General features: G+C 53.2%; 1 protein-coding gene across 2 annotated transcripts; it reads left to right on the plus strand.

Moving 5' to 3' along the window:
- P2RX1 (purinergic receptor P2X 1) lies at positions 1-11,269 on the plus strand. 2 transcript variants are annotated; one of them, XM_061470383.1, is made up of 13 exons: positions 1-343; positions 3,508-3,655; positions 3,902-3,973; positions 4,405-4,474; positions 5,320-5,416; positions 5,705-5,785; positions 7,293-7,434; positions 8,058-8,188; positions 8,840-8,930; positions 9,627-9,692; positions 9,850-9,942; positions 10,444-10,491; positions 10,647-10,690. In XM_061470383.1, the coding sequence occupies exons 1-12, from the start codon at positions 207-209 to the stop codon at positions 10,486-10,488; spliced, it is 1,173 nt and encodes a 390-aa protein (XP_061326367.1). In that variant the 5' UTR covers positions 1-206; the 3' UTR covers positions 10,489-10,491; positions 10,647-10,690. The 2 variants fall into 2 exon arrangements, with proteins under 2 accessions (XP_061326367.1, XP_061326365.1); XM_061470381.1 differs by lacking the exon at positions 10,647-10,690 and adding an exon at positions 10,780-11,269 and having other exon boundaries at positions 2-343.

Below are 11,269 nucleotides of genomic sequence, written 5' to 3' on the forward strand. Positions count from 1 at the left end.
AGGAAGAGGAAACCCCATCCCTGCGCAGAGGAGGAAACCCGACAGCCCAGATGTGCACAGAGCACCACAGATAGCGTTTTACCCGCTGCCTTCTCCCTCCTGTCTGCAAGCGCAGGAGTCGCTCCAGTGGCCGCAGGCACGGCCTGCCCCACGGCACTGTGAACAGCGGGGCTGGCACGAGGCTGCAGCACAGCCCTGGCACAACCATGGGGCAGAAGTGCATGGAGAAGGTGTCCTCCTTCCTCTTTGAGTATGACACCCCCCGGATGGTGCTGGTGAGGAACAAGAAGGTGGGACTGACCTTCCGGCTGATCCAGCTCATCGTCCTGGCGTACATCATCGGGTAAGGCTCCCCCGTGCCTGCTTTCCCCCAAGTTAATGCTTTGCTACCGGGTTCAAGAGCAGCAAAGAGGCTCCTCCATCCCCTCTAACCCAATGCAGGGGGAGTTATTGCTGATGGCAACACATCCCTCTGGACGCAGCCACTCCTGCGCAGCCCAGTGTCCCACTGTGGGTCTTCCAGATGGATGCTTGGTCCTCACATACTCTCCAGGAGCTGCTGTGTGTGCAGGCTGGAGGTTCAGTCCGTTCCCAGCCTTGCTCCGCGCTCCGGGGCCCCGTCTCCTCGCTGAGGCACATCCAAACGCAGCTCGAGCTGCTGGACAGTGGCCTGAGAATCTGTTGTTATTTATATTTTCATCTCTGTGAAGTGAGAGGCCGCTGGGGCCAGCGCAGTGATTTGTGAGACCCAAGCGGCTGCAGACAGCACCATAAATCTCCCTGTCCACCGCCCGGCCGGGGAGGCAGGGCCAGTACAGCGGCTGGGGCCGGGATGGAGCCTTGCTCCACATGCATGGGCTGGTTTTGCTTGCGGGAGGCAGCTCCGAGAGCAGTCACGGTGCAAGAGCAGCTGCTTAAAACAGGCAGAGCGGAGGAAGCGGGGTCAGAGCCCCGTGGGGATGTGGATGTGTATCCTTGGGTGCCCTGGGGCTGCTGCTCCTGCCGCGGCACTTCGGTCCTTGTTCCCTCAGTGTTGGGCAATGCACTGTGCTGCGGTTAATAACAGCCTTTGCTGTGCCTCCACAGCTGCTGTGGGCTCGGTACCCTTCCATCAGGAAGGGCCCCACAGCAGGAGGCTATGAACTGGTCAAACTGAGTGTTTTAAGGGTGGAGGCTGCCTAGTCAGTCCGGAGGAGAGGCAGCAGCTCCCAGGGCTCAGTGCAAGTAGGTAGCTATAGGGAGTAGTGGTGCCCATTCCTGCTTTTAGTACAGATCCCCTGGAAAGGGGGAAATCTTCCCACTGCAGGACTTGTGTCACTCCGACCCTGTTCACCAGTGCTTTGACTCACAAGGATAACCCTCATCCTGAACTGCTGCCAAACCAAGATCTCAAGGATGTTCCACTGTAAAGGGTTTTGCACTGGCCCAGACTGGTGTTACCGGGAGCAGGACTGGCTCTCCTAAGTCCAGCAAACCTGGCCAGGGGGGATGCTCCTGCGGGTGGGGAACCAGCAGAGACCGTTACTCAAAGCGCATCTTCCCAAGGAAATGCAGCTTAAGCAACCCAACTGAAGGGAGACAGGAGAGAGGAGAAAGGGAACCAGCCTGAGGGTGACAGCCAGGGGCAGAGGGGAGGAGGTTGGCATAAAGCTGCTGTAATTTGGGGGGGGGAGTCTGGCTCCGCTAGCAAGGAGCTGTCTGTGTATGCGGCTGCCCAAAGCCCCACCAGCCATTGGCATCCTCTCACTGCTCAAAGCCCTGCTCTGGTTCCCTGCCTGCACTGAGCCACCATGCTGGAGATTTTATCTTGGCAAGCAGGTTTGGCAGCAGATACTGATTTATTCACACTTCCCCCAGCTCTGGTCCCCCTTCGTAGGGGATGCTGGTAGGGATGCATGCCGATGGCTGTGCTTGGAGGGATGGGTGGCAGTGCCATCAGTGCAGAGGGGGGACATGGGGCTGATCCTGCTGAAACCTGGTGTTATCCTTGGGGAGCAGCTCTTGTTTCTGCTGACAGGCTGAGATAAGGTGGTATCGCTGCTGGGCTGGATGTCACTCTCTGGCTTTGGTTGCATGAAAACCTCACACGCGAGGAGGCTGTGGGCTGAGCCACAGGATGGGGCCAGTGAAGGAAGAGAGCTTGGTCACTGCCACAGGAGGGGGTGACACCAGGGGACTTCTACTGTCTGGGCAGGGCTGGATGTGGCATTTACAGCATGATGGGGAAATGACACTTTGTTTGCTGTAACCACAGCTGGGAGGGGGTGGGGTACCACATCCTGCCCTGCAATGGGGAAGCTGTGCTGCAGTGCGGTGCCCAGCTCTGTGTGCCCACCTCTGCCAGGGCAGGATGAGGTGGCAATGGCAGAGGAGAGGAGGCAGATTTAGGGAACCACTCCACCATGGTGCTGCCCAGCTCACAGCCCCCACGGCATCAGGGAAGTTGCCCAGTGTAACCAGTATAACCCAGTATGACACTGCCTTGGCAGAGGAGGACATTGGAGCTGCGGGTCCCAGCTGGGGTGGCAGCAGTGCTGAATTTCTGCTCCCATTCCCAGGTACTGGGGCAGATGCAATCCCTGAGGTCTCTTTGCCTCCTGTCTTGGGATGCCAATGGGGTTGCAAGCCAAAACCCGCCATCACTAGGAGGCCCCCATAACGTCCAGCACCCATAGGGCAGACTTCTGGGCATCACCTGGGGTTATTTTCCTCCATCCCCATTGCTCGAGAGCCTGAGAACAGGGGGCTGGCACCATGGGCTGTCCCATGGGCAGTGGGACCGGTGCCCGTGGTGATGGGACAAAAACCAGATCGCTCCTTTTTTAGTGCTGGGAGCGCTCCCCGGAATGGTTGCTTGCCCATGTTTATAGTGTCCCTGAGTCAGAGTTAATCCAGCAGCAGCTTGTTTATGTCACAGGTTAAATAGTGTCAGGAGCCTGCCCTAATGGCTTCGTGATGGGTTGGGAAACGCAGGGAGAGCCCTGTGCTGGCCACAGCAGCGTCCCCAACCCTGCTCCTGCAGCCCTCTTGCACTCCATGATTCCCTTTGTTGTATGGGGAATGGTAGCCCTAGATGTGAGCCATTTCCTGACTTACCCCTGCCTTGGCCCTGGAGCACTGATTTTTGGAGAGTGCCTATGAAATGGATCAGAAGGGTCCGGGTTGTTGAGCCCAGCAACCTGCAAACCCACCACAGGCTTTAATCCCAAATAGCTGATGGCCACACTGCTCCACCAGCCTTCACATGCCCTCAACCACAAACGTGTCCCAGTCCTCAGAATAAACCATCCCACTGTGGGTGGAAGTCAGGTCCTGCAGCTACTGCACGCCTCGGGCAAAGGGTGGGAGAGCTCAGCATCACGTCACTCATCCAGCTGGAGGGAATTGGGCAAATAATTGGTGAGACTTGGTAGAAGAAGCTCCAATCCACAGTGATGTGCTGGGACTTGGGGCTCCTGTGGTCAAGCACCAGTGGCCATGCTCATCCCACCACCTTTCCCTGTCCAGGTGGGTTTTCCTCTACGAGAAGGGCTACCAGTCTCAGGACAGCATTGTCAGCTCAGTCTCAGTGAAGCTGAAAGGCCTGACGCTGACCAACGAAAGTGTCATGGGCCCTCACATCTGGGATGTAGTGGATTATGTCTTCCCACCCCAGGTAAGGATGATGGGAGGCTATGGGGGGCTTGCTTTTGTCCCCACAGCTGCTTTTCTTTATGTGCTGGAGTGCAGAGGGGCTCCTGGGTGTAGGCTTTCCATTGGGCTAACCATGAGATGGCATCCCTGTGGTGGAAAGCTGGCTGCTCCTGCCACAAACCTCTGGCCACATACCACCCCTGGGGGCATTTGGTCCTTGGGACCCGCCATTGTGCTGGCTGAGAGCTCCTTGGCTGTGTCTCCACAGGGGGACAACTCATTCGTGGTGATGACCAACTTCATTGTCACCCCTGGACAGAAACAAGGAACCTGCCCAGAGGTAAACCTCATAGCTCCCTTCAGTGGCCTCAGCTTCTGCAATGTGGGGGGGTTGTGGTGATGGCACTGGGGAAGCAGTTCTGGCATTGCGAGGTTTAGTAAAAGCCTGAGCCTGGCTCCATAGTACCCTTCCTGTTTCATGAAAGCTTTTATTCTGCTGAAAACCAGGAAGCATCCCTTTAAGTTTTCTTCCCTTTATGATGATCAAGCAGAGCAGACTCGAGGCTCAAACAAGAGCATCTGCCTGGAGTTTAAAAAAGAAATCCCCCCTTTCTCCTGCTCATCCCTGGTTGGGAAGTGGTGTATGGATGAGGCTCCGGCTGCAGCAGAGCAGCATTTCCTACAAGGAAAACACTGCCTGGAGAGGCAGGAGGGACCAAGGGGCCAAAACCAGAGGTGTGATGCTGAGGGGTGGCTGCTTTCTCCAAACAGCTGCCGGACGCTGGGCTCTGCGCAAGGGACAGCGACTGCACCAAAGGCAAATACAGCCGCCAGGGACAAGGTATGGCACGAGGCCACCGAGCCTGGCACCGGCAAGGCTGGGGTGTGCCAAGGGTACAGGTTTGGGACCATCAGCTAATGGGGTTTGGGAAGAGCAGCTCCCATATAGAGCCAGGCTGAGAATGTTGGGGCTGTTCAGCCTGGAGAAGAGAAGCAGTGTGGAGACCTCAGAGCAGCTTCCAGTGTCTGAAGGGGCCTTCAAGGATGTTGGAGAGGGACTCTTCATTAGGGACTGTAGTGATGGGACAAGGGGTGATGGGTTCAAACTGAAACAGGGGAAGTTCAGGTTGGAGATAAGGCAGAAGTTCTTCCCTGTGAAGGTAGTGAGGCACTGGCACAGGTTGTCCAAAGAAGTGATAAATGCTCCATCCCTCGCAGTGTTCAAGGCCAGGTTGGACAGAGCCTTGGGCAACATGGTCTAGGGTGAGGTGTCCCTGCCCATGGCAGGGGTTTGGAACTGGATGATTTTAAGGTCCTTTCCAACCCAAACCATTCTATAATTCCTCTTCTGAAAGACATCTGAGCTGCAAAAAGCTCTGCCAGCAGAAGGTTAATCCAGACTAAGCCATTTCCCCCAAACTGGTACCCCATGGCATTGCCTGAGGTGTATTTTAGCAAGAAAACCTCCCAGTTGCTCCCTTGTGCAGCAGTGCAAGAGAAGCCCCTGCCCTAGCTGAGAGGCCACAATTCATTACCCTTTTCATAAATAAATAGGCACCAAAGTGGTGGGTATTTTGTGCCTTGGATGTCCATGGCAGGGCTGAAGCTCTGACCAACTCCCACCCATCCCGGTGTGAGGCTGGGATTTCCCAGTGTCCTGGGTGTGAGCAGCTTCCTTCCCCACAGGGCTCATGACAGGCAAGTGTGTGCATTTCAACATCTCTGTGAAGACCTGCGAGATCTTTGGCTGGTGCCCTGTTGAAGTCGATGACCATGTTCCCAGGTAAGGAATGATGTTGTTGCCCCATTTTGAACCCCGGTCCCACCTGAGCTGCACCAGCAGCGCTCAGTGTAGGGCAGAGCAAGATGGGGTTGTCTCCACTTCCATCCTTCTTTGGGGCTTTCCTGAACCTTGTTGGGATCTTTCACTTAGAAAGGGAAGGGATGAAGGAGATCACCAGTTTTTCTGGGTCCTGCTCATTCCAGTTTGGATGAATCCCCACCAAATGGGGCTTTCCCTACAGGCCAGAGGGCTGAGTGATAGACGCAGGTCAACATTTGTGTTTTTCAGCCCTGCCCTGTTGTCAGAAGCAGAGAAGTTCACTTTGTTCATCAAGAACAGCATCACCTTCCCCAGGTTCAAGGTGTCCAGGTAAGGAGAGGTTTAGGGGATTGCTTCTGCCCGGTTCCCTCAGGGGAAACCATGGGTATATCAGGATGTTTTGGCATAGAGGATGCTGTCCCTCACCAGTGAGCCCAGGACTACTCTATCTGTCCCAGATCAGTTGGTAGCTGTGGTTACAGGAAAGGTTTCTGGAGTCAATGTCTCCTGAGTTACCCTTGCATGATGCACATGAAAATACAGTTTCTCTGAGCCTTCATTTTGATTTTCCCCTTTTCTCCCTGAAGATAACAATAAAATACTGCATGACACAGTGGGATATGAGCAGCCAGACAAGCTTGGTGCCCAGAAATGAGCAGAGGTCCCTCTTAACATCACAGTTTCCACCTGCTTCTGCAATGGGTTAATGCCTGGAAGGGTTGGCCCCTTCCAGCTAAAGGCACGCATGTAAGAGAATTTGTGATGACACCAGTCAGAGATCTCATTTGGAACAAATTAACGGGAGCTGTTTGTGCTGGAGACAGTGGATTCCTCCTTCTAAGCTGATCACATCCTTGTGTTGTAGCCAAGGTTAAATGTCCTGGCGACCATAATGTTTGGCAAAGCCTTGAGCCGACCTCACACTGCACCCCAAGAGGTGTCGGGGAGAGGGGATCCCCACCAGCAGCAAGGAGAGGTGGCAACCAGGATGAGAGCAGGCGGGAGAGGGGACCTGGGGTGGGACAGGAGGTCCTGGGAGGTGAGGGCAGCCGGGCTGGCTGCTGCTGCAGGGGCTGAGCTGGAGCTGATTGGGGTCACAGGGAAAACTTCCTGCCTTTGGTCACTGCTGCTAATTAAGCACTGAGCATAAATGATGGGATGGGGTTGAGCAAGGCACAAGTCTTACAAAACCATCTGGGTCAGGGAAGCATCACAGGAAAGCTATTTTTAAGCAAAAGAGCAGAACGGGGTGGAAGGCAAGGCATTGTCCTTTCCTGTTCACCCTTTCTGGAGGAGAGAGCAAAATCCAGCTCAGCGTAAAAGCTGCAGGGTATACTATCCCTGAGCTGTCCCAGCTGAAAATTGTTGGTGCTTGGAGCATTGCCTGGCAGAGCCCATGGATGAGCTGATATGTGAATGGGAGAGGCAGCTGGGAGAGATGCTGGAGGCCATGGGAGGGTTTGCAAAGCTGAGGAATAAGAGAGGGGGTTGCTAGAAGAGATGAAGAAAGGCAGATGTGCTGGGTTTGGGCAGCAGGCAAAGCAGCAAACTCAAAGCAGAGGTGGAGAACATCTGCAGGAATGTTCCTCCATAGGAACATAGTGCAGAAACACTTCCTCCATAGGAGGGGGAAATGAATTACTTGATGGGGCGGAAGAAACCAGGCAGGGCTGGAGGGAAAGGGTCTCATGAGCATGCTGGTGAGGAGGTCCTGAACTTGACATTACCTGGCTTTAGGTTGGTTGCAATAGTAGCTATAGGTTGGACCAAGGACCTCAGAGATCCTTTCCCACCCAAATTACTGGGTTATTCAGATTCATTCTCTTTTCATTCCCAGGCGCAACTTGGTTGAGAGCGTTACCAAACAGTACCTGAAGAAATGCACCTACCACAAAGTCACTGATTCCTTGTGCCCCGTGTTTGACCTGGGATACATAGTGAAGGAATCGGGTCAGAATTTTACCTTCCTGGCTGTTAAGGTGCTTCAATTTCAAGTGATACTTCTTGCTGACATGGGAAAGGGGACACTGGCGGCAGAAACGTCCCCAAGCTGTTGAGACAGCTCAAGACCTCAAGGACCCATAAGGCAGTGCCAGAAATAGCTCTTAAAGACTATGAATCTCCTTGGACATGGTCTAATATTTAAGCCTTTCTTGGAAACTCCCCTGTAAGATTGACAGGATTTGACTTGCTGGCAGTAAATCCAGGGTCGAGTTTGGTTTAATTTGTGCAATGACTAGAGCTGCATGGCAAAATTCCATCCAACCGAGCTTGGAAACCATGGTCGAACATCAGTGGTCATTGCACACTGCAAACTGCTGCCTTTCCCCAGGGACAGGGTGCAGATCAGGAGCAAGAGGGCATGAATTTAGTTGCATATCGAGCATTTAACAAAGAAGCAAGTGCCTCCACATAGAGTGATGAATAAGGCACAAAGCCAAGGCTGGCCAGAAGGGCTGAGGCAGTGGTGGGGTCCACGTTCCCATGGAGAGCCAGGGCACCTCATAGCATCAAGAAAGGCCACATGTGAAGAGGGAAAGCATTTCTCCATGTGGGCCAGATCCAAGGAGGGGCAACGTAGTAACTCCCCTCTTGGCTGCAGGGTGGAGTGGTGGGCATCACCATAGACTGGAACTGTGACCTTGACTGGCCCGTCCGGCACTGCAAACCCATTTACCAGTTCCATGGCCTTTACAATGATGACAGTAACGTTTCACCAGGCTTCAACTTCAGGTAAGGAGACCCCTGTTAACCCTCCAGGCAGAATTCCGAAGTGACATCTTTGAGGATGCCAGAGCACTCAAGGGAGGGTGGAAGATCAGGTACTGTTCTTCCAAACACAACCTTTGCAGTGCCAGACAGCAGTGCTCCTTTTAGAATGGCATGAAAAAAGTGATAACCCATCCCTTGGCCTCCAAATTACCCCACTGCCTTCTCTGTGACTCTCCTCCCCCTTGCAGACTCTCCTGCTCAGCTGAGCTCTAGAGAAGCCCCTTGAAAGACTGGAGATGGTGCAGGGTCATCTTGCATATCCCCACGCTTCAAACCATTCAGCCTCAGTTATGAGCTGCTGACCTAACTGCTGCTTTGTGTGGAGCTGCCACTTGTTCTGAACTAATATCTGCTGTCACATAGCACCTGGGGTCAGTGGGTATCAGCACAAGCAGAAGCTTGAACTCCAACTTGAAGGCAGGGAAACTGAGGCACAAAGGGAGAAGTGCCAACAGCCCAGCTCCTTTAGGGGTTAAGGAGAGGGTCAGGAGCAGGTCTGTGGCAGCACATCCCCAGGTCTTTGTCCTGCTCTGGAGGCCCCGATGCTGTTGGGTTGCAGGGGGCTGTTAGACACCCTGGCAGGCCACTAATGCTCACCATTCAATTGGGCAGGTATGCCAAATACTACAAGGAAAATGGGGTGGACAAGAGGACACTCTACAAGGTGTTTGGGATCCGGTTCGACATCCTGGTGAACGGCAAGGTAAGGACGGCCAGGCCCTGGGGTCATCCCTGGATCTCTGGGATGCCTGTACCACATCCTCAGGAAGGTACCAGCTCTGTAACACAGCCCTGGGGTCTCGTGGGGCCAGGAGAACCAGCGTGAGTGGTGTATTTGAATGCTGGCCTGATCACAGCAGCCGTGGCGAAGTACCAGGGAAGGGAACATAGAGAGGAAGCCCATTTTACAGGTCGCCTCTATCAGCTGGTTTGGTTCCAGAAAACACCATAATGGGTTGGGGGAAACTATGGAAAGTCAAAAACTTCCTGATATTTCCAAAAGCTGAATATTTGCCTTTTTCTGTTTTGTCTTTTTCTTCCTTGAGAAAAAGCTTTCCTTGTTGTTTTCCACTGGGAATATTTAAAAGGGATGTGTATGTGTGTCTCTGTGTGTATGTACATATCTATACGTATAAATGTATAAATAAATAGATAAATAATATAGGAAGCAAAGTAATTTCAACTTCTGTCAGCCTAAACCCAACTTACCAGATTTTTCTGTTTGGCCTATGAACTTAAACCCAGCTCTTAGCCAGTTCCTCTTTCTGTGCTGTGGTTATGGTTTGGGCTGTTGCAAAGGCACTTCAGCTGAAGCCCACCTACAGCTCTGGACCCCTTTTATTACCTTTTCCCCTGGGCTGACTGTCACATATCACCTATTTCCTCTGGTTTTATTCAGGCAGGCAAATTTGACATCATCCCGACCATGACCACCATTGGCTCTGGAATTGGTATTTTTGGAGTGGTAAGTGCAGATATTTCCAAGCCTTTCAAATTATTCTCCTTGCCTGTGAAGCAGAAGGGGCCCTCATTTGTGGGGCAAACTGGGACACACTGGAAGTACAAGGTGGCATAAGTGATCTGGGAGGGCAGCTCCAACCCTAACTGCTCTTTGATTTAAGGCCTCTGTCCTCTGTGACCTGCTCCTGCTGCATTTTCTCCAAGGACGGGACTATTACAAGCAGAAGAAATTCAAATACGCAGAACAGGAGCCTGTAAGTAACAGCCCTACAGAGGCTTTTGTGGGTGTGTGAGTGGGGATATGTGCATGACACAACATTCATACTGAGGAGCAACCCGGTGCCTTCCTGACCTAGGGGGAATCCCAAGCCCATGGGACTGTCAGAGACTGGGATCCCTGAACATCCTCTCCAAAAGGAGACATCTCCTGTGTGTGACTCACTGATAACAGCTTTATTCCCTCCCTTTAGGCGCAGATATTCCAATATCTGGTAACACTTGCATTGCTGTAAGGGAAGCAAGGGGAGGCCAGTGCTTTAGTAAGCTGGAAAATGTCCCCTCTTCTGCTTGTTCAGAACACCTTCATGACTGAGGGAGGCTTTGCAGCCTTTCAGGCATGAAAACAGCTCCCCTCAAATTCATCTGGAAGCATGCTTATACACTGAGGGTTAGAAGCTGCTATTCGACAATTTTCCTGGCATTAGAAAGGGGTGGGTCTGTAAAGGAATCACTGTTTTCTCTCATTTAACCCCCAGTCAAAGTCACATAAGAAGGAAAAGGAGCTGGACAACGCACAGTGAGAGGTGAGTGGTGTTTCCCCAGCCCTGCTAGCATACAGCATATGGGTCTCAGGGCTATCCCAAGGCCCCTGGGAAGGCAGGAGAGCTCCGGGGAAGGCATGGAGGAGATGTGAGCTGTGAGCTGCAGTGTCTGCCCTGGGGTCAGCAGCTCTTCCCAGAGCAGGAAAGAGCACAGGGCAGCACTGTGCAGGATGTGGGATTGACATCACATCTGCAACGGCAGCATCGCTTGAAAAGGGGCAGTGGGGAGCAAGACACCAGGAACCACTGTACACCTTTCTCTCTTGGCAGAATCCACATTGACTGACAGACCTGCACCTTCTTCTTCCTTCTCCTCTCCTAAAACATGGTCATCATCCCCTGTCACCACCCTGCATCAGCTCCAAGACCAGCAGGAGCAGCATCTGACACCAGCTCAAGTGAACATGGCACCCTGCAGCTAGGGCAGGGTCCGGCCGGCCCAGCACCCTGCCTCTGGTGGGACGCACTGCGATGCTCAGGGTGGGTTAAGCTAAAGGACCCTCAGGGCCCTCCAACAGCCCTGCTGCACCCTGCCTCGTGTGCTGGGGCCGTGCCAGGGCATCCTGCACCCGAAGCCCCTGGGAGAGCATCACTGCCTCTCTCCTTCCCCAGCAGCACTCTTGGACAGCTCCAAATTGAGAAGGGGAAGGAAGGAGAGCAGGCAAGAATCATTCCCAGTCCCTCAGCATGGGAGAAAACTCGGTTATTTTGTAAGGATGTATTTTATTAAAGAAAATAAACCTTTAGTTTTTTTACTACA

Source organism: Pezoporus flaviventris, unplaced genomic scaffold, assembly GCF_033815535.1.
Source record: "Pezoporus flaviventris isolate CSIRO_AGI_PZ_B2104156 unplaced genomic scaffold, CSIRO_AGI_Pfla_v1 ptg000063l, whole genome shotgun sequence".
NCBI lineage: Eukaryota > Metazoa > Chordata > Aves > Psittaciformes > Psittacidae > Pezoporus > Pezoporus flaviventris.